The following is a 22,548-nucleotide window of genomic DNA, read 5'->3' on the forward strand; positions in this document are numbered from 1 at the left end:
CTTAACTTCAAATACTTGGATTCATTATATGCTACCATTAATTCATCTCATCTTTTTTTTTTTTTTTTAGTTTACGCACACTTCAATTAATCCTCCAAAACCCAAGAATTATTAATCGAGTAAGAGTTTAAGTAGCCACCTTTATTAGAAACCTATATAAATCGAACTCAATACCTCTTGAGTAATACACCCAAGAGTCTTAGTTAATTGCCTACATTTGTCTGATTCCGACCACCACTATTAGAAGGTGGCCGAAATCTACAGTAATGACACACTACTAGGTGGATATGGCCAGTAGTGTGCTGATCTAGTATTTTCTGATCAAATTCACCATAGATATGATCGGAAAGGCTAGATTTACGGTCAAAGATCTTGCCGTTGACGACTAGATCTTTAACGATATTTGGTCATCAACGATAGCCAACCAGATCTGGCCTTTTTCGATCAAATCTATTGTAGATTTGGCCAAAAAAGGCCATATCGGTGCACGACCAGCTATATCTAGCCAGTCGTGCATCATTACGGCAGATTCCAGCCATCTTCCAATGATGGTGATCGAAATCTAGTAAATGTGGGTGGGTAGGTAAGGGTGGTTTTATTAATTTTTAAATTTTTTATTGTAAGATATGTTTAGTTAAATTAACAATTTTAAAGGATATTTTTATTAATTTTTAAATCATATAACAACCATTTCAACTTTTTAAAAAATCCTAGTAAGAAAACAAACAAAGCTAGCGATTTTTCAAAGATAAATGAAATAAATTTCGTAATAAATTATAATTTAATTTGTAGAATCTTTAATTATTTATCATATCATTCATATTTTGTCTTTTTGTAGAACAGTAAATTATTATAACTTTTATTATAAAATAAAAAGGACAGCACAGGTAGCCTGCCTGATAGGGAAACTAAAGTGACGTGCTGGGTTGGCCCAGACGGATAATGACGATGACATCTTTCATCATGATTCGTATAACTTCTATGACTTACACGTGTTATATCCTTAACCAACAACTTTTACTTATCTGTCAGACAATCCATCGTCCACGCTCCCCATGGCCACTGTATACCACTCTCTCATGCATAGAGTTTTTGTTCCTATTTTTTTTTTAACTTGTTCGACGGAAAAAATTTGGAGTAAGTATTAAGAAGAATAGCATTATAAAATTGAAATTAGATATATTCATTAATATGTTTTACAAAAATATATATTCTAATAATACATTTTATCATCTTGAATAAAAAAATGGATTATCAAAGATTTTAATAAATTATAAATTATAAAAATTATTAGCACATGAAATTTGATATACTAACACATATATATAGGAGCATAGCCGGGATTTTAGTTAGTAAGGTCAAAAGGTCTAAATTGATAACCTTATAATAAAATAAATATTGAAATAATAAATATAAAAAAATGTATTTAAAAATTTCATTTAGAAGTTATACATATATATGTAGGTATTTTATCATCTTGAATAGAAAAATAGATTACCAATAATTTCAGTAAATTATAAATTATAATAATTATTAGCACATGAAATTTGATAGACTAATATGTATATATAGGAGCGTAATCATGAGTTTTAGTTAGTAGGGTCAAAAGATATAAATTGATAATTTATAATAAAATATATATTAAAATAATAAGTATAAAAAAATTTATCTAAAAATTTATCAATTTTATAATTATTTTCGATGATTTTTCATATTCCAAAAACATGAATAAAAGGTATTTTCAAATATTGGGATCAATAAAATATGAAAATATCTTAATAAAATCAATAAAATAGGAGTAATTTTAGTAAGATCATTATAAATTTAATAGTAAAATTAAAATTGAAATTATTAAAAATAAATATTAATTTTTAATAATTTTAGAATTTCAATGGAGTCAAGTGACTTAATTGGGTATACTTTAACTAAGTGCCTTTATGTATATGACTATATAGGCCTGCAAACGAACCGAACAATTCGCGAACGTTCGTTGTTCGTTCGATTACTGTTCGATAATGTTCGCGAACAGTTCGATATTCATTCGATAATATGTTCGATCGAGTTCGAACAGGGGTTATTCGTTCGATTATGTTCACGAACACTATACGTTCGACTGATCCATCCTTTCGCGAACAATCGTTCGATTGTTCGTTCGTTTATGTTCGAAAAACATGTTATGCATTATTATAATTTAATTTTTTTTTCATTTTTATATTATATTTGATTTAGTTTGGATGAATTTTTTTTAGTGGTAATCAATAATAAAATATTATGATACTTTTGTTTTTCTTATATATATAATATGTTTGGATTTTTTTTTTTCAAATGTCATTAATAATTCAATATATAAGTATATGACATTTTAATTAAAAAGTAATTAATTATTACGATGCATAGCATGACAAATTTAATAACATAATAGATTATATAATCAAGTGATATATAATATAGTAAATCCAATAACATAATAGCTTTATATTTTTCTAAATGTAATCAATAATTAAATCATGAACATCTATCCTAACTACTCCAGAGAGAAATAAATGAATTCCAAAAATCTTAGACAAATCCAAAGAAGGTTTTTTTGTACGTTCATCACCAAATATTTTTAGATTCATCTACATCCAATGCCAACTATCTACCAAGAAACAAAAGTTAGAAAACACAATATGTGCTCTAGTTACACTTTCGTAACTTCAAATACTTGGATTCGTTATATGCTAACATTAATTTATCTCATTTTTTTTTTTAACTTACACACACTTCAACTAATCTTCGAAAACCTTATAACTACTAATTGAGTAAAAGTTTAAGTGGCCACCTTTATTAAGAACCTATATGAATCGAATTTAAGACCTCTTGAGTAATACATTCAAAAGTCTTAGTTGACCATCCACATTTGTCTGATTCCGACCACCACTACTGGAAGGTGGTCGGAATCTATAGTAATGACGCACTACCAGGTGGATATGGCTAGTATTGTGCCAATCTAGCATTTTCTGGTCAAATTCACCTTGGATTTGATAAGAAAAAGCCAGATCTATGACCCAAGATCTTACCGTTGATGACCAGATCTTTGGCGACATTTGGTCGTCAACGATGTCTAACCAGATCTAACATTTTTCGGTCAAATTTATGGTGGATTTGACCTAAAAAAGCCATATCAGTGCATGACTAGCTATATCCAGCCAGTCGTACCCCATTACAGCAGATTCCAGCCACCGTCCAGTGGTGGTTGCCGGAATCTAGCAAATATGGGTGAGTGAATGTAAATGTTTTTATCAATTTTTAAACTTTTTATTATAAGGGGTGTTTAGCTAAATTACCAAATCTAAGAGATATTTTTGTTAATTTTTAAATCATATCGGTAATAATAACCCCTTTCAACATTTTAAAAAATCTTATCAAGAATAATAAAACAAACAAAGCTAGTGATTTTTCAAAGATAAATGAAATAAATTTCGTAATAAATTATAATTTAATTTGTAGAATTTTTAATTATTTATCATATTATTCATATTATGTCTTTTTATATATGTAAATTAAAAGAACAGTAAATTATTATAATTTTTATTATAAAATAAAAAGGACAGCACAGGTAGCCTGCCTGATAGGCAAACTAAAGTGACGTGCTGGGTTGGCCCAGACGGATAATGACGATGACATCTTTCATCATGGTTCATATAACTTCTATGACTTACACGTGTTATATCCTTAACCATATCACTTTTGCTTATCTGTCAGACAATCCATTGTCCACGCTCCCTATGGCCACTGTATACCACTATCTCATGCATGGAGTTTTTGTTCCTATTTTTTTAACTTGCTTGACGGATAAAATTTGGAATAAGTTTAAGAGGATTAGCATTATAAAATTGAATATTAGATATATTCATTAATATGTTTTACAAAAATATATATTCTAATAATACATTTTATCATCTTGAATAGAAAAATACATTATCAAAGATTTTAATAAATTATAAATTATAATAATTATTAGCACATGAAATTTGATATACTAACACACACACACGCACACACACAGAGAGAGAGAGAGAGAGAGAGAGAGAGAGGAGCATGGTCATGATTTTTTTGTTAATAATGTCAAAAGATCCAAATAGATAACTTTATAATAAAATAAATATTGAAGTAATAAATATAAAAAATGTATTTAAAATTTTAATTTAGAAGTTATACATATATATGTAGACATTTTATCATCTTGAATTGAAAAATAGATTACCAATAATTTCAGTAAATTATAAATTATAATAATTATTAGCACATGAAATTTGATAGACTAATATATATATATATAGGAACACAATCATGAGTTTTAATTATTGGGTCAAAAGATATAAGTTGATAATTTACAATAAAATATATATTAAAGTAATAAATATAAAAAAATATATCTAAAAATTTATTAATTTTATAATTATCGTCGATGCTTTTTCATATTTAAAAAGAGTAATATTACATTTACAAAGAAATTTTACAAAGATCTCCATATAAAGTGATGTGACAAAAAATGAATGGAAGAGTGAATTTAATGAATTTGACTTTTTGTTTCACTCTTCCATTCATTTTTTGTCACCTCACTTTGTATGAAAATCTTTGTAAGATTTCTTTGTAAGTATAGTATTATTGATTTAAAAAATATGAATAAAAGGTATTTTCAAATATCGAGATTAATAAAATATGAAAATATTTTAATAGAATCAACAAAATATGAATAATTTTAATAAGATCACGTATAAATTTTAGTGGAGTTAAAATTAAAATGATTAAAAATAAATATTAATTTTTAATAATTTCAGAATTTCAACAGAGTCAAGTGACTTAACTATGTGTGTATATACATATGGAGCGTGTGTGTGTGTTAATTATAAATTTATATAAATGAATTCCTCAAAATAATGGAAAGTGAGTAGACGCGCCAGAAGAAAGCGTGTAAAGGAAATCGTGATCTCTGACAGGTGCCGACAGATGCGGGTCCCAAAATGAAGGCTTGTGAGATAAAAATGGGAAGACACAGGCGGGGAGATTTTAGCGGTTCTCCTTTCTAACAGGATGTTAAATCACGCGCGCCATGTGTGATTTTTTATTTTATTTTTAAGAAAAAAGAAAAACAGTAAATTACAAACATTATGACATTGACCTTAATCACAGACAGCCAAAGACACAGAGACTTTACTTTAGATAGATAGATTGGACGATGAATAAGCACGTAAATTTATTATTATTAATTAAAGAGAAAAGCCACGGAGAGTGGCCGTTTCAACGGCCTTCTCCATCTCAAAATTCTTGTTGGTCTTCAACTTGAACCATTTCCTTTCCTTCTATTCTAGACCCCCATTTATTTTCTTACTTTCTCTCCATTTTCTCGGGAAAATAAGAGCCTGGAAACAATTAAGAATTCCCATGTTTTTTTCTGAAAAAAATAAATATATTATAGTACATTCTTTAGCCTGCATCACCATCGTTGTGTTGCTCTTTTCATTTTCATAATCATTCAAAAACGGTGCGTGTTGTTTTCAGGCCATAAGGTAATACCAGCAAGATTTTCATTTATACGTTTTTTTGGTTCTTCCAAGTTTTCAATTTGTAACGTTAAATTTTTATACTTTTTATTTATTTATTTATTTATAAAGATGCAACACAATATATTTACAACAATGCGTAGTTTAAAACTCATAGATGGTTGTAAAGGGACCCAGGTGTTCACCATCAATCCCACCAGCAGCAGCGGCGCTGCTGGTGGTGGTGGTGGTGGTGGTGGTGGTGGTGGTGGTAGTGGTGGTGTAGGGGATAAGTTACTGCATCACCTTCAGGACCATTTGAGAGTTAATTCAATTCGATCAAAATCGAGTCGAACTTATCAAGCTCCAACCCAGATTCCAAGTATTGTAACAGAGGCAGCTCTTCCGTATGGATTACCTATTACAGATCTTATTGAGCCCCAGATTGAACCTTGTCTCAAATCCGTTGATTGTGTTGAGACATTTGCTGATTTGTATCGTAGGATTGAAAGTTGTCCCCAGTTTGAGAAAACAGGCGTGTATTTAGAACAATGTGCTATATTCAAAGGATTGCCTGATCCCGAATTGTTTCGGAGGAGTCTCCGATCAGCCAGACAGCATGCCGTTGATGTGCACACAAAGATTGTTTTGGCTGCGTGGTTGAGGTATGAGAGGAGAGAAGATGAACTTATTGGCACAACTTCAATGGATTGTTGTGGAAGAAATCTTGAATGTCCTAATGCTAGTTTGGTGTCCGGATATGATCCTGAGTCGATTTACGATCCTTGTTTATGCACTAGAGGTTCAAGAGGAGAGTTTGATGATGATATTTTTATGGGGGATGAGGAGTGTTCAACTTCTGATGAAGATGGGGACATGTCATTTTGTATTGGAAATGAAGAGATTAGGTGTGTGCGCTACAATTTTGCCTCATTGTCGAGACCATTTAAGAGAATGTTGTATGGTGGGTTTATAGAGTCAAGAAGGGAGAAGATAAATTTATCACTGAATGGGTTTTCAGTGGAGGCAGTGAGGGCTGCTGAGATATTTAGCAGGACAAAAAGGTTAGATTTTTTGGATCCACATATTGTTTTGGAGCTCCTTTGTTTTGCTAACAGGTTTTGTTGTAATGAGATGAAGTCAGCTTGTGATTCTTATTTGTCATCTCTGGTTTTCAACATGGAGGATGCTTTGTTGTTGATTGAATATGGATTGGAGGAGACTGCCTATCTTCTTGTGGCTGCTTGCTTGCAGGTGCTTTTAAGAGAGCTTCCCAGTTCGATGCACAATCCTAGTGCAATGAGAATCTTTTCAAGTGCAGAGGTGAGGGAAAAATTGGCTGTGGTTGGGCATGCTTCATTTCTGTTGTATTATTTCTTAAGCCAGATTGCTATAGAGGAAGACATGAAATCAAACACAACCGTGATGCTTTTAGAAAGACTAGGGGAGTGTGCGACTGAAAGTTGGCAAAAACAACTTGCATTTCATCAGTTAGGTGTTGTGATGCTTGAAAGGAATGAGTATAAAGATGCGCAAAACTGGTTCAAGGCTGCTGTTGAGGCTGGTCATATTTATTCTACAGTGGGTGTTGCAAGGACAAAGTTCAAGCGTGGGCACAAGTATTCAGCATATAAGCTAATGAACTCGCTCATTTCTGATTATAATCCAGTTGGGTGGATGTATCAAGAACGTTCTCTTTATTGTATTGGGAAAGAGAAGATGATGGATTTGAGCACTGCAACTGAATTGGATCCAACTCTTTCTTATCCGTACAAGTATCGAGCTGTTTTGTTGGTGGAGGAAAACAAGTTCCAGGAAGCCATCTCAGAAATCAACAGAATAATTGGTTTTAAGGTCTCTCCTGACTGCCTTGAATTGCGAGCTTGGATTTCTATTGCCCTCAAGGATTATGAAGGAGCTCTTAGAGATGTCCGGGCACTTTTGACTTTGGACCCAACTTACATGATGTTTTACAGGCAACTGCACTGTGACAAAGTGGTAGACACTTTACAACCACTTGTTCAGCAGTGGAGTCAGGCTGATTGCTGGATGCAGCTGTATGATCGATGGTCCTCTGTTGATGATATTGGTTGCTTGGCTGTTGTACATCATATGTTGGCAAATGATCCTGGGAAGAGCCTTCTATGGTTTAGGCAGTCTCTCCTTCTTTTCCGGTAAGTATGAATTTTATTTATTACTTCAACTATGAATACTATAAATACTTTGATCGACTGAATGCTTTCTACAACTGTCCCTGTCTAGCATTTAAACTACTTTGAGCTGCCCTAAAATTTATACCATTCATAGCTTAATTGTGCATACAATTGCTTTGTAGGCTACAACATGTTTTTGTGTTTTGAGTTTTATGAGTTGGCATTTATTAAAGATAAAGAATAGCTCTTGCCTCAACATATTGCCTGTGATGAATGATTGAAATCTAAGTGTCTTACCTGAATTTTAGTACCTCCTTTCCTGCTTCATTTTTTACCTGAATTTTATTATCCTCCTTTCCTGCTTCATTTTTTCTTAAAACGTTTTTGATAGTTATGATTGAATATTGATTGGGACTTCAATTTCAGTTAGAAGCTTTATAGCCTCTGACTCTGTTTCTTGGTCTTTCTTTTCAAAATTTGAAGTGCTAATCATTTGATATCCTTTTAGTCCCGTGTGCAAAAGAAGTATATTTTTTCTTCATGAACTTGTCCTCAGTATTAAAATATTTATCCAACTGTCTCCTGTTGTACTTGGATGTTTCAGGCTAAATTTTCAGAAGTCTGCAATGCATAGTCTACGGTGGGCTAGAAATCATTCCACGTCTGAGTATGAGAGGCTTGTTTATGAAGGATGGCTATTGTATGACAGTGGTCATCGTGAAGAAGCACTAGCTAAGGCGGAGGAATCTATTGCTATTCAGAGATCATTTGAGGCATTTTTCCTTAAAGCCTATGCGTTATCAAATTCAAGCACAGATACTGAATCTTTAATATATGTGACTCAACTTTATGAGGAAGCTCTAAGGTGTCCTTCAGATGGCCTTCGAAAAGGACAAGTATGTATTTGGAGCAATTCTTTTATCTTGGTCTACACTACAGCCTTATATATGTAGGTTTCTTATGTTTGGTGATTTTCCCATTTTGCAGGCATTGTATAATTTAGGTAATGTCTATATAGACTGTGAAAAGCTGGATCTTGCTGCCGATTGCTTCATGAATGCAATTAACATCAAGCATACTCGAGCTCATGAGGGTCTTGCAAAAGTATACTATCTGAAAAATCAACGCAAAGCTGCATATGATGAGATGACAAAGCTGATAGAGAAGGCCCTGAAAAAAGCTACAGGTTATGAGAAGCGTGCAGAGTACTGTGATCCTGATGCCGCAAAGAGTGATCTTAGTATGGCAACACAACTTGATCCGACGAGGACATTCCCATACAGATACAGGGCAGCAGGTAAATTCTGTTACTGCAGTTATTGATCCTTTTTTTTAGATTGAAACTCAATGTCAACTGCACAGTTTTTGTTGTAGAAATGCAAAAAAGCTGTTGCAACCATGATTCCTTTGCAAATAAATTTTATTATAGTAATGCTTTTCATTTGGAAGATGTAGACCATAAATATTAGGTCATTTTGTGGGATGAGTTTATCAAGTGATCCATCTTTGGAGAAATTTTTTTTCTCCTATTTTTACTGCATGTTTTAGCAAATAGAGGTTTAACTGTTAATTACATCGATTCAGCTACTGGATCATTTGGTATGCAATGTCTTTCCTCATTGAAATATAATATAATTTTGTAATGTGGTTTGAACGCTTGAACTTGTTTAGTATACGTTTGTATAGCTGTAAAATTTGGATTAACTAACATAATAATGCATGTCTTTTCAGTTCTAATGGATGACCACAAAGAAGCTGAAGCAATGACAGAGCTTTCAAAGATCATAGCATTCAAGCCAGATCTGCTGTTGCTGCTACTTCAGCGAGCTTCGTTTCATGACTCAATGGGCGATTTTATCTCCACCAAAAGAGACTGCGAAGCAGCCCTCTGTCTTGATCCCAGCCGTGACCTTGCTCTTGAACTCTACAATAAAGCACAGGAGAGGCTTGATGAACAACAACAAAAGTGAAAGTTTCAAGTTCATGTTGGTCTTATTTCTTCATCGTCTTTATGTGGGCAATTTATTTGTTGCCAACTCTTTTTCTTTTTCCATTACACGGCCAATGTTAGTCTGAGCAAATTATTTTTTAGATTTTGTCTCTAGTACATTCTACTGCAAAATTGATGGTCTGAGAGAGTAGGCACAGTTTGGATCTTTCAGAGAGAAAAAAAAAAGAAAAAAGAAAGACACTATAGAAGGAAGAAATGAAAGTTCGAGGAGCAAGAACATGTAAATATGTTTTCTGGGATATGGATTTGATCTATTGATAATTTAAGTATTGGTGCCATTACCATTGCCCCTTATAAAACTCCAAAATGGTGGTCAAAGAAACAACGTAAATGAAAAATGGCAGCTTGTGGTGATGAAGTCCGTCTATTGTAGAGTTTTACCGATGTATTTGTTTTTGTTTGTTTGTTTGTTTGTTTTTTTCTTCCGGGTACATAACCATGTATTGCAACTTTTATCATGCTGTGCGTTGTATTATTTTACAAGCTCTGAATTTTTCCCTTAAACAGAGAGAGAGACAGAGCTTTGTTCTTACAAACTACTTGTGATATAGACCAGTTCAGACCCATCTCAACATCTTCCTGTTTAATTTTGCCCTTTTTCTCGGTTACTTTTCCAACTTTCTCCTCTTCCGAAGAAAAGGGTAATTTCAAAGAAATGGGAAGAAAATTGGGAGTTAATTCGGAGGAAAACATTCAATCAAACAACCATTTAAAAAGCTTAAAAATCTCGAAAGAAAAAGCTAAAGCTTGAAGCCTCGTCTGGTGACTTTAAGCATTGAGAAACGTTGAGTTAAGCCAAGTGGTGGCCCTTTGTTCAAGCCCATATGAAAGGGTACTTTTTCTCCTCTCACGTGTCCATTTTAAAGTATTTTTGTCTTAATGAACAACACGAGAAACCCAATTTTTTCAACTGTTTTTTTTAATTTTTCTTATAATCTCATTCAGCCCCTTTGGTCCAATTTCCGTAGTCATTCATCTGAATCTCTAAGTGCTATACTCCACCTTTACAACTATCTCTTTCTGTATCTCTATGGAAGAAGAAAGGGCAAAGTATCTGTATCAAATGAAACGCCCCAGAAAGCTGGACTTCAATGCGCCACTCTTATCAATCAGGCGCCCAAGTGGCTGCACAGATAATTCACAACCCAAATTGCAAGACACAGGTCACAGCATTCCATTTTGTTGGGAAGAAGTTCCAGGTATGCCTAAGGACTCTCAAAAAAGTCCTGAACGTGACACCCCTCGTCTCAGATTGCCACCAGGCAGATTGCATCCGCACAAACAAGTCCCTTCTAATGAAGATTTACATGATCTTCATCAGGATGATAGTTGTGATGGTGATATTGATGTTGATGATGATTATGCCGACGTTTTCTCCAATCCCATGGACGTTTTGTCACTAACAGAGGCCATTGACATTGTTGAAAAAGCTGAACAAAATCACGGACTAGATGGGTTCAATTTAGAGCACAATGATAGTATTTCACCAAGTTACATTATGGAGCGGTTTCTTCCGGATGCTACTGCGTTGGCGGCATCATCTGTTATAAATGGAAACCTGAGCAACAAACTTCCGTACGTGTGTAACGATCCAGAGACTCGTGTTTCAGAGGCGGTAGGAAGATCTTATTCTCTGCCAAAGGTTTGTGGCCTGGAAATGCTTCTGCCATGGCGGATGAAGCACAGAATTTGCGGTATAAAAAGCCCAGTTAGGCAAGCTTGTTCTGCAAATGTTCAAGTGAAACCTCAAAGTAGCGCCAAACACAAACGTAGCATAGTTAGGCCTTTTGGAGATCATGTAAAGAAACATACTGGATGTATATCTTATAGTACATGAATTTGAAATATAGAAATGAATTTCATCTTTGTAATCTCAAATTTTTTTTTTTTTTTTTTTTAATAACTGGAGAGTTCGGATTGGCTTACACTCGGTCCAACTAATCCTATAAAGAGCATCTTACATCAACCCACCATCGCTGCTCCCCAGGTAAATCATATAGCATTTTTCTTTATTTTATTTTATCTGATAATAAATTATGCAATAATATTACACATTCCGATAATTATCGTATATTTTTTTTTATCTTAAATGGTGTGTAATTATATGTGATGATGAGACGCAAATGAAAAGATGATTCCGTGAATGATCAGCCCAAAAAGATCCTAATTTTTGCATTAAAGGCCCAAAAAGATTGGGCCCATAATTTCAAATCTTGAAAGCCCAGACATGATTTCCAATATCCTAGACTCAACACACGCTTTGTACTTCGCACGTGGGAGATTTCGAAATTCTAGGGTTTTGGGGTCGGTGATCTCGGGCAGCCAAAATCCCTGCCCGTTAGTTTTGTTTTCTTTTTAACAAATGAATCCCCTCCCTCCCGCTTCTTCTAAACATTCGAAATAATTTTGTGTTATAAATATCTCTCAAATTCACGCTTTCGGCCCCTTCCTTACTGTTCAAAAATACTCTTTCAAATTCGCTAATCTCCGTTTCTCTCTCACTTTAACTTCAAAGAGACCGAGAGAGAGAGAGAGAGAGAGAGAGAGAGAGAGAGAGAGAGAGAGAGAGAGAGAAACCCTAGCTTGGTTTCAGTGGTGGCTTTCCACTCTTGTTTGGTTTGATTATTATTATCGATTTCAGGTATTTTACTACACTCTTTCGTTCTATGATTAGATCTGTGGATTTTTTTTGTGTTTTTTTGTTGTTTTATTGTGTCAGGTTTTTATGTTTTGATGAGTTATGGAAGTTTTGCTTTGATTAGGGTTTTGTGTGTTTAAATCCCTGGATGTTACTTGTACGATATCTGTTCATCTTTACACTGTTTAGTTCGTAATTTAATTTTATTTGTTGCTCGGTTTCTTTTTTGAGGATATGTAATATGTGATTATTGTCTTATATTACTTGAAATTTATGCTTATTTGAATATTATGATATTGATTATGATAATTGAATGAAGGGAGTCGGAATCGATGTTGTTTAGAATTTTTGTTTTATTAGTGATATTGAAATGGGGTTTAAATAGTTATTTTTTGTGTAATTTTATCAGTTGATGAGCGTTTCTTTTGTTTGTATGATGAGTAACTGTTGAAGTAGTGTGGTGAAAAGTGTTTCTATGCATAATTTGATTGATGAATGCTTTAAAATTTACTATTTAAATTACCATATACATACTGATAAAGGGCGTGGTTATTTATGGCGATTTTATAATTTTTAAATGTCTACCTTATGTTTTTTAAGTGTAAGATTTGATTGTTTTTCATCTTCATTGTTAATTGTTGTAATGTTATTTGCAGTGGTGGTGCTGGAAAATGGCGATGGAGATCACTCAGTTTCTACTGGCTGCTCAATCGGCGGATGCAAATGTCCGTAATGAGGCAGAGAATAATCTGAGGCAGCTCCAACAGCAAAACCTGCCAGCGTTTCTGTTATCTTTGTCTTTTGAGCTTGCCAACAATGAGAAACCTACTGAATCCCGTAGATTGGCTGGTATCGTGCTTAAGAATTCCTTAGATGCAAAAGATGCCGGTACAAAGGAAGCTCTTGTTAAACAATGGATGACGATTGACATTTCCTGTAAGTCCCAAATCAAAGATTTGGTTCTAAGGACTCTTGCCTCACCTGTTCCAGAGGCAAGGCACACGTCTGCTCAAGTGATTGCGAAAATTGCTTCAATTGAGATTCCACAAAAGCAGTGGCCTGAACTTATTCAATCATTGCTTACCAATATGACCCAACAAGATAGTCCTGCATCACTGAAACAGGCAACCCTGGAAACTCTTGGATATGTTTGTGAGGAGATATCCCATGAGGATCTTGTGCAAGAGGAAGTGAATGCTGTTCTCACTGCTGTTGTACAAGGCATGAACCTTGCTGAGCATAGTGCTGAAGTCCGCCTTGCAGCAACTAAGGCTTTATATAATGCACTAGATTTTGCTCAGACCAACTTTCAAAACGAGATGGAGCGGACTTACATCATGAAGATGGTGTGTGAGACAGCCAAGTCGAAAGAGATTGAGATTAGACAGGCTGCTTTTGAGTGTCTTGTTTCAATAGCATCAACATACTATGATGTGCTTGAACCTTACATGCAGACCCTCTTTGAGCTGACGTCAAATGCAGTGAAAGGAGATGAAGAGGCTGTTGCTCTCCAAGCAATTGAGTTTTGGAGCTCCATATGTGATGAGGAGATAGAGCTGCAAGAGTTTGAGAATCCTGAAACTGGGGATTCCGGTTCTACCCATTCCCATTTCATAGAGAAGGCACGGTCTTCTCTGGTTCCTATGTTGCTTGAAACTTTGCTGAAGCAGGAAGAGGATCAGGACCAGGATGATAGCATCTGGAATATCTCTATGGCTGGTGGGACATGTCTAGGTCTTGTTGCTAGAACTGTTGGGGATGAGATTGTGCCTCTTGTAATGCCTTTTGTGGAGGCTAACATAATGAAGCCAGATTGGCGTTGTCGTGAAGCTGCTACATATTCTTTTGGTTCAATACTTGAGGGTCCTACCATTGAGAAACTTGCTCCGCTAGTTCAGACAGGTTTGGAGTTTTTGCTAAATGCAATGAGGGATGAGAACAATCAAGTGAAGGACACAACTGCGTGGACTCTGAGTCGAATTTTTGAGTTGCTGCACTGTCCGGCTAGTGGTTTTTCAGTGATTTCCCCTGATAACCTCCAACGAGTTTTGACAGTACTATTGGAGAGCATTAAGGATGCTCCCAATGTGGCTGAGAAGGTTTGTGGAGCAATCTATTATCTTGCCCAGGGGTATGAAGATACTGGATCAAGCTCTTCTCTTCTTTCACCTTACCTAACAACCATTATTGCTGAACTTCTGAGGACTGCTGATCGTACAGATGGAGGTGACTCAAAACTAAGGTCTTCTGCATATGAAACATTGAATGAAGTTGTTAGATGTTGTAATATCTCAGAAACATCTCAGATCATTGCAGAGCTGCTCCCTGCCATCATGAGTAGGTTAGATCAGACTTTGCAGCTTCATATCATATCATCGGATGATAGAGAAAAGCAAGGAGATTTACAGGCATCTCTCTGCGGTGTTCTTCAGGTTATTGTCCAGAAATTCAGCAGTACTGATGACACCAAATCTATTATACTCCAGGCTGCAGACCAAATTATGGTTTTGTTCCTTAGGGTGTTTGCTTGCCGTAGTTCTACAGTACATGAGGAAGCAATGCTTGCAATTGGTGCCCTGGCTTATGCCACTGGACCCGAATTTGCAAAATATATGCCTGACTTTTACCAGTATTTGCAAATGGGATTGCAGAACTGCGAGGAATACCAGGTTTGTTCTATCACAGTCGGGGTAGTTGGTGACATCTGCCGTGCCTTGGATGACAAGGCCTTGCCATATTGTGATGGAATCATGTCTCTTCTATTGAATGATCTCTCTAGTAGCCACCTCCACCGGTCTGTGAAGCCTCCCATACTTTCTTGCTTTGGGGACATTGCTCTTGCAATAGGAGAGCACTTCGAGAAGTATGTTCCCTCTACACTTCAAATGATGCAGGAAGCGGCTAAGGCCTGTGCCCAATTGGATATCAACGATGAGGAGATGGTGGATTATGGGAACCAGCTCAGGCGTAGTATATTTGAAGCGTATTCTGGTATTTTGCAAGGATTCAAGAATGCAAAGCCTGAGGTGATGCTGCCATATGCTCAACATCTCTTGCAGTTTATAGAAGTAGTATTCAGAGACAGACAGAGGTATCATCCCTTTTACAGTCATGCTTCCTTATCTGTTTCTACTGACGTACGCTGGTTATTTGTTTGATTTCTTTCCTGTCTTATGGTCTTCATGTCTGCTGCTTTTTTTATGTTTTGCAGGGATGAGAGTGTTACTAAAGCTGCAGTCGCAGTGATGGGTGATCTTGCAGATGCACTTGGTCCAAACACAAAGATACTATTTAAAGACTCTGCATTCTTTCCTGAATTTCTGGGTGAGTGCCTTCAATCCGAGGATGAACAGATCAAGGAAACTGCTGGTTGGACCCAGGGGATGATTGGACGTGTTATGGTTTCATGATCTCATGAAACCTGTCTATGGAAATAATTATCTCTTCTTTTCCTTCTTGTTAATGCTGTTCTCTTTTCAAAGATTTCCGGTCCAAGGTTAAGATTCTTAAGGAGTTTAGCAAACTCAAAAATTGGTAAATTCATCAGGTCATGTATCAACCTTTCTTTTCTACTGCAGTTGGTCTACTTGCTGAACTCTTCTTTAAGTTGAATGCATCCACTAATCGGTGGTTTATTGAGTCAGCTTTTATGTTATTTTCAAACTTTAATGCTCTTATTCACTTATATTAGCTTTACTGCTTGAATTTTGGTCCTAGAAAATCATGGTGTATTTCATGTTCCTGTTTTCTGGAGAATATTGTTTGATATAGGATTGTTTCAGCACTTTCAATTTACTCTTTTTCTCTAGAGAAAGTGAATTATCAGTTTTCTGTGAACAAATAGTTGATGTTGAATGTAAATTTCTTAATGAACAAATAGTTATAAACTGCAATTATCTCTTAAAACAATGTTAATATCCAGTGTCTATCAGTATACAGATTCTACTTGGAAAAGTATTCATCGACTTCCTAAGTCCTAACAACAAAGTGGAAAAAGGAAAAAAGTTTTGAGACGGACCGACTACTATCTACCATTTTCCATTGAACTGGAAGAGAAGGTGACATTGGATTTGGAATATGAACCATGCGACGCTTTGAACGTATCAGAAGAAAGCACTTCCAAAAATCTGGAGCTTAATTCATATCCTTGTTGAGAATAAATGGAGCTCCAATCATAGTCAGAAGGAAGTAGCTCATCCCCGCATAGATACCGCATAACTTGTCTCATGGTAGGCCTCAATTCTTGTTTCTGATGAGAGTAAATGAGCCCCAATTTCAGAACAAGTTCCATCTCTTCAACAGCGTAATCTGATTTCAACAACGGATCCACAGCATCAAGAATTCTACCAAGCTGTTGGCATTCGTTCACCCATTCCATCAAGAGGAACGTGCCTGAACCAATAGGCCTCTGTCCAGTAGCTACTTCAAGAAGTAAAATCCCATATGCATACACATCAGAACTCGCTGAGGCCTTACCTGTGCGAGTCAATTCAGGCGCAATGTACCCAATTGTGCCCACAACATTTGTGGTGTGCGACATTCCTCCATGATCATATAGCCTGGCAAGACCGAAGTCCCCTAACCGAGCATTCATTTCGGCATCAATTAGCACATTGCTAGCCTTCACATCGCGATGAATCACCACTTGTTCCCATTCTTCGTGTAGATATAACAGCCCTTCTGCAACGCCTTTAACTATGTTGAATCTTTGTTCCCATTTCAACACAAAGCCGTTCTTGGGTTTAAAGAGAAGTGTATCAAGGCTTCCGTTTGGAATGTACTCGTAAACTAGAAGGAGATCATTCTTTTGCTTGCACCAACCGTGGAGATTAACCAAATTCTTGTGCCTTAAACGTCCCAAGCTTTCGATTTCAGCTGCAAATTCCCTCATTCCTTGAAGTGAATTACGAGTAATCTTCTTAACAGCCACTTCACTTCCATTAGTTGGTAACACACCTCTGTAAACTGCACCAAATCCGCCAACTCCAATCACTTCACTCTCTCTAAAACCCTTCGTTGCTTCATAAAGATCCTTGTATCTGAACCTGTGAGGACAATCTATTTCCCAATCTTCAAGAATCTCAGACGATGAAGACCTTCTATAGAACAAAAAGAAAACCAATATCCCCAACAACAAAACAGTCACAACGCATAAAGAAGAAATAAGAGCAATAATTTTTGGGTTATACGGGGTTGATTCTTTCTCCTTTGGTGCCCTTGGAAGTGCTGAAACATTAAGGGCTTCTGGCTCTCCGTTTAATGAAAAACTCCATCCTGAGATGTAATGAGAGCTTGATCTATCTCCTGTAGACGCAGAGAATCCCACATGCATAGTTTCTTTGATATGGTCTGTCAGGTTAATACTCCGGTAATTTATGAGAGGCTTCACAGGTTTTGGATTCCCTGCATAACATATAGTTACATTCAAAACCTTTTCTTCCCCATCATATTCTATCCAAGCTTGGATAGGCCCATTGCCCAAGTTCACTTCTTCTTGATCATCCGTGTCACCTTGATAATAGGCAGCTGGTTTTGACCTGCTTGTATTCATGCTATTGATGCCGACTCCAACATGGTTTCCATCGTCGTCCGACTCACCGTTAAACCCATTAACCGTGTCAAACTCAACAAAAATAACATGGTTCGACGCATTACCATCATGCTTTGAGTTCAAAATTCCTAGGTAATGTCCGGATTCTGCCCCCGGAAGTTGCTTAGAGGGAGCCAACAAGAAGGCAAGTCCGTAGCCGCCGTGGCCTGAACTTGGGGAAACTATTTCAAACACAAAAGTTGTGTTGAAAGAATAAGCATTTTGAGCTGAAGAAGAAGAATTTTTCTCAAACATTTGTATTGGGTTGACATAGAATGCGTGGCCTATAACATTATTTGATCTCTTAGTGAGTCTGAGTAAACCAGAAGGCCTGATAATACTTGCATCTCTGTCAAGGCTAAGATTAGTTTCACCTTGTCTAAAATCTTGGAAAATGAAACTGGTAGGTTGAGTTTGAGGTTGAGCAAGGATCGGGAAGAGTAAGAAAAAGAAGAAACAAAAAAATCCCGCAACTCCCATCGCCATGGAATTCAGAGAGTTGAGTGAAAAAAAAAAATTGATTTAACTTGGAACAGCCAAGTAGACAAAACGAATTAAAGAATAAAAAGAGGAAAAGGGTATAAAGTATAAACAAAGAAGGATGATTATATAAGCAGTTGATTCATGAGAAAGAAGATGAAAACACTTGAAGAAGTCAAAGTCAAGAAGGGAGGAAATATTTGATCCTTTCTAGTGTCCAAGTCTTGTGAACATGTGGTGGAGAGTGTTCTTCGAGTTGCCGTGTAAAGAATAAGGATCTCATATTTATCATAGAGGTTGAACAAATTGATAGAATTCGAAGTGGACTGGTACTCATCAAATAAGGTCTTATTGAATAGAAAAATTATTTTTTCTTAAAAACTAGAGCATGTTTAATCGATATGGAACTCCAACATTCACGATCAAGTAAACCTGTTAAAGAAGCATGAAGCTTGTTAACGAAGATAGTTGTTAGCTTTAACTCTTTATCTACTGGTCAAATACTCAGATCAATTGAACCTGACTTTGATACTATGATAGAATTTGAGGTAGATCTGACTCCTCACCTAATAAAGCTTTGTTGAGTGAGAGAATTATCTTTTTTTTATAAACTAGTAAGCTTGAACGTGTTTAATCGGCATAGAACTCCAATAGTTTTATCGCATAAATAACGCACAATTGACTTCGTTTAAAGTCCATGAAGGAGGACTGTAACTTCATTACTTAAGGACCACTTTTGCAGAGCTTTCAAGTTTCAGAAAAATAACAGTGAAAGAAATACAATCTTCCAAGAGGATTGAGGTTTTAATTTATTAACAGTGAAGAAACCAAGTACGATGATCAAGTAAACAAGAAACAAACTCACATCCAAACCAATCAAACATGAAATCTTCCAATATAATTGGAAGTTAAAAAGTCATTCATAATTTAAATTTAAAGATGATTTATGATTTGTCTTGTACAGATGGATTGAAAAAAAATATATTTTTTTACTCTCAGTTGAATATTATACTTTAGAATATTATACTCTCAGTTGCCTTTTTCATGAGGATTATTCTGGACGCTTCTAGAATGATTTTTTTGCATATGCTTGATGCTTCTAGGTTAAATCTGGTTGAGCTTGTACGGACTCAAACTTAGGCTATATATACACATATATCATGATTGAATAGATATATACACGTTCATCTAAAGTTTTTATATAAACAAAATAAAATTTTAAGTATATATAGGAGAAGAAGAGAATATAGTATTTTTTGATAGAGTAATACAACAACCACAATCTCTTCTCACAATTCTGATATGATATTTTACAATTGATTAGTCGTAATTTATCATATGAGACTTAAGGAAAACTCATTATAAACTGATTAATTATAAATAATTATGTCGAGATTATGAGAAAAGATCGTGGATGTAACATTTCCTTTTTTGATAATATTATTGGGATTATTTATGTTATTTATTTACTGCTTAAAGAGCCAAAGCTAAGAAAGAGCCCCTATTATGCAACTTCCTCCTATCTTCGTTGTTCAAAATCAAACAGTTATATTATAATTATGTTTGATTGATATCTGTCGTCTTAATTATAATTATTTGTTATTTTGTGAATAAAAGGAAGCTAAAAACATTGAAAAATATTAAAGTCTCAATGTGACGGCTTCAATTGGATGGCACTTCAGTCATGAGTTGACTTTTACAAGTCAACTGTCCTAAGTTTATAACCTTGCGGTAAACGCGGCACAGGATAGCGACTCCAGTGTACACGTTAATAACCCATCATCTAGGCTTTGGTCGTTAAATAACTGAAATTATCTATTGCTTAGCAAGATTATAATCCATTAAAATTGTTTAATTAATAATTATAATTAGATTAATAATTAACCACGTTCATTCAAGTTTGAATTTAATTACCAATTAATTCAATTAAATAAAGCCTAATCATACAATTAAATATTTGTGAGTTATTTATCTCTCAAAGTCAATGCTGCAATTTCAGTCTCATAAATTCGAATAAATAAATAGTTAATATATGCATATTAAGATCATATTCCAATTTGGTTAATAAATTTTTCATTAATAGAGAAGACTTTGAAAAATTCTAGAATGCATCTAGATCATTATCTATAAATTATAATTAGTTGTGTTAATGCTAAAGTCTTATATTGGTTAAGAGACAATGACCTTCGTCATTTATATAGTACACCGACACTTGATACTTTTTCGAGACAAAATTTTACAGGTGCAGGTTCTAAGATCTAGAGGTACCTAGAGTCCAAAGCAAACAATACCTTTGGGAACCCACCTACTATGTGTCTGACTTAGAAGCATTTTTTTAGGATAAAACCGTGCGGATCCGACATACATCAACAAGTTGAAATAATTAAGTTCAATAATTGCCGGATATAGTAAGCACTGCATCACATTTATCTAATTAATTAAACAAGATTTAACCCACTAAACGAATGCAATTATGAACTAGATTAGAGTCAATTATATGTACGCAAAAGTGTAACTATGAATTCAATTCACAAAGAAAAAAGAAAAAACAGTATGATGATCATTTGATGGCACTTCATCTGCCAGCTGCGTCTAAAGAAGTTGCAGAGATGACACCCATGGAGGATGAAATATGTGAATAATCATTAGAGTTAATTTCCAGGAATCCTGAGCCCATTTCAGAACGTTGAGAATTAACAGAACTCCAGTTAATTAAAGGAAGCAAGTCATCGCCGTTTAGATAACGCAAAACTTGTCTCATTGTAGGCCTAGCTTCAGGAATGTGATGGCAGCAAAGTAGCCCCAGTCCCAACATCAACTCCATCTCTTCAACTACGTAATCTGAACCCAACTTTGGATCAACGACATCAAGAATTTGACCTAATTGNTAATACTTAATAACCAATCATCTAGGCTTTGGTCGTTAAATAATTAACTGAAATTATCTATTGCTTAGCAAGATTATAATCCACTTAAATTGTTTAATTAATAATTATAATTAGATTAATGATTAACCACGTCATCCAAGTTTGAATTTAATTACCAATAAATTCAATTAAATAAAGCCTAATCATACAATTAATATTTGTGAGTTATTTATCTCTCAAAGTCAATGCTGCAATTTCAGTCTCATAAATTCGAATAAATAAATCGTTAACATATGCATATTAAGATCATATTTCAAATTATTAATAGATTTTTCATTAATCGAAAAGACTTTGAAAAAATCTGGAATGCATTTAGATCATTATTGTAAATTATAATTAGTTGTGTTGATGTTAAAGTCTGATGTCGGTTAGGAGATGAGAACCTTCGTCACTGATATAGTGCAAGGACACTTGACACTTTTTCAGGATAAAACTATGTAGGCACCAAGGTGCAGAGGTACTCAGAGTCCTACTTAAAAGACTTCTTTTCAGGACAAAACCATTCGGATTCAACATACATCATTGTTGTGAGTGAATGCTGAAACGGGGTCGTACTGAGTATTCGTGGAACAGTGTCGTTTTTGAGATAGCTCCAAGATGATCCTGATCGCTGATTCAGAGAAAATCTAACGGCTGAAATCAAGCCTCCAGTCAACACTATAAAAGGATTAAGTCTTCACACAAACAGTAGATCAAACGAAAAGAGAGAGAGTCATTTTTCATATTCTTTGTTCGATTAGGGTTCTTACTTTCTGGGTCTGATTTCAGTTATAATCTGTGGGTATCTTGAGTGGTTTGGGTTAATCAGTCAAGGGAAGAACTTCTGTATTCTTGTTATAGGAATTTCCAGGTTAGAGTATTCTTAGGGCAGATTACAGGTTTAAATCAGAGTTGTTTGATCTAGGGTTTTTAGGCGTATTCTTGTAATCGTGACTGTAAGTGATTGTTCAATAATCATAGTGCAGCGAACTCTCTTTCCGGAATTCAACGTGGATGTAGCTTGCTCAAATAGGGCAAGTGAACCACGGTAAAAATCTGGTGTTGATTGTTTATGTGTTTTCTTGTTTCTTGATTGTTTGTGATTGTTTCTTGATTGATTGCATAACAATCAACAACTTAAATAATTAAGTTCAATAATTGCCCTATATAGTAAGCACCGCATCACAGCTATCTAATTCATTAAACAAGAATTAACCCACTAAACGAATGCAATTATGAACTAGA

At 35.1% G+C, this 22,548-nt stretch overlaps 4 protein-coding genes across 4 annotated transcripts; 3 read left to right on the forward strand and 1 right to left on the reverse strand.

Annotated features, from left to right (window-relative positions):
- Positions 1-5,270: 5,270 nt before the first annotated feature.
- LOC116135796 (ethylene-overproduction protein 1) lies at positions 5,271-10,205 on the forward strand. Its single transcript, XM_031421515.1, has 4 exons — positions 5,271-7,699; positions 8,283-8,574; positions 8,666-8,975; positions 9,410-10,205. Exons 1-4 carry the CDS (start codon positions 5,658-5,660, stop codon positions 9,646-9,648), a joined length of 2,883 nt encoding a protein of 960 aa, XP_031277375.1. The 5' UTR covers positions 5,271-5,657; the 3' UTR covers positions 9,649-10,205.
- A 176-nt stretch (positions 10,206-10,381) lies between these two features.
- On the forward strand, positions 10,382-11,526 carry LOC116135825. The gene has a single exon (XM_031421539.1). The coding sequence runs from the start codon at positions 10,720-10,722 to the stop codon at positions 11,524-11,526; it is 807 nt and encodes a 268-aa protein (XP_031277399.1). The 5' UTR covers positions 10,382-10,719.
- Positions 11,527-12,978: 1,452 nt separating this feature from the next.
- On the forward strand, positions 12,979-16,032 carry LOC116135793 (importin subunit beta-1). Its single transcript, XM_031421512.1, has 2 exons — positions 12,979-15,418; positions 15,539-16,032. Exons 1-2 carry the CDS (start codon positions 12,999-13,001, stop codon positions 15,735-15,737), a joined length of 2,619 nt encoding a protein of 872 aa, XP_031277372.1. The 5' UTR covers positions 12,979-12,998; the 3' UTR covers positions 15,738-16,032.
- A 151-nt stretch (positions 16,033-16,183) lies between these two features.
- LOC116135826 (lectin-domain containing receptor kinase VI.3-like) lies at positions 16,184-18,403 on the reverse strand. The gene has a single exon (XM_031421540.1). The coding sequence runs from the start codon at positions 18,401-18,403 to the stop codon at positions 16,352-16,354; it is 2,052 nt and encodes a 683-aa protein (XP_031277400.1). The 3' UTR covers positions 16,184-16,351.
- Between the last annotated feature and the right edge of the window lie 4,145 nt (positions 18,404-22,548).

The sequence above is a fragment of the Pistacia vera genome, unplaced genomic scaffold, assembly GCF_008641045.1.
Source record: "Pistacia vera cultivar Batoury unplaced genomic scaffold, PisVer_v2 Contig303, whole genome shotgun sequence".
NCBI lineage: Eukaryota > Viridiplantae > Streptophyta > Magnoliopsida > Sapindales > Anacardiaceae > Pistacia > Pistacia vera.

Coding starts and splice junctions, on each gene's coding strand:
- LOC116135796 (XM_031421515.1), top strand. CDS start 5,658: ATGCAACACAATATATTTACAACAATGCGTAGTTTAAAACTCATAGAT. Junction 7,700..8,282: donor CAGTCTCTCCTTCTTTTCCG/GTAAGTATGAAT, acceptor TGGATGTTTCAG/GCTAAATTTTCAGAAGTCTG. Junction 8,976..9,409: donor ATACAGATACAGGGCAGCAG/GTAAATTCTGTT, acceptor ATGTCTTTTCAG/TTCTAATGGATGACCACAAA.
- LOC116135825 (XM_031421539.1), top strand. CDS start 10,720: ATGGAAGAAGAAAGGGCAAAGTATCTGTATCAAATGAAACGCCCCAGA.
- LOC116135793 (XM_031421512.1), top strand. CDS start 12,999: ATGGCGATGGAGATCACTCAGTTTCTACTGGCTGCTCAATCGGCGGAT. Junction 15,419..15,538: donor GTATTCAGAGACAGACAGAG/GTATCATCCCTT, acceptor TATGTTTTGCAG/GGATGAGAGTGTTACTAAAG.
- LOC116135826 (XM_031421540.1), bottom strand. CDS start 18,403: ATGGCGATGGGAGTTGCGGGATTTTTTTGTTTCTTCTTTTTCTTACTC.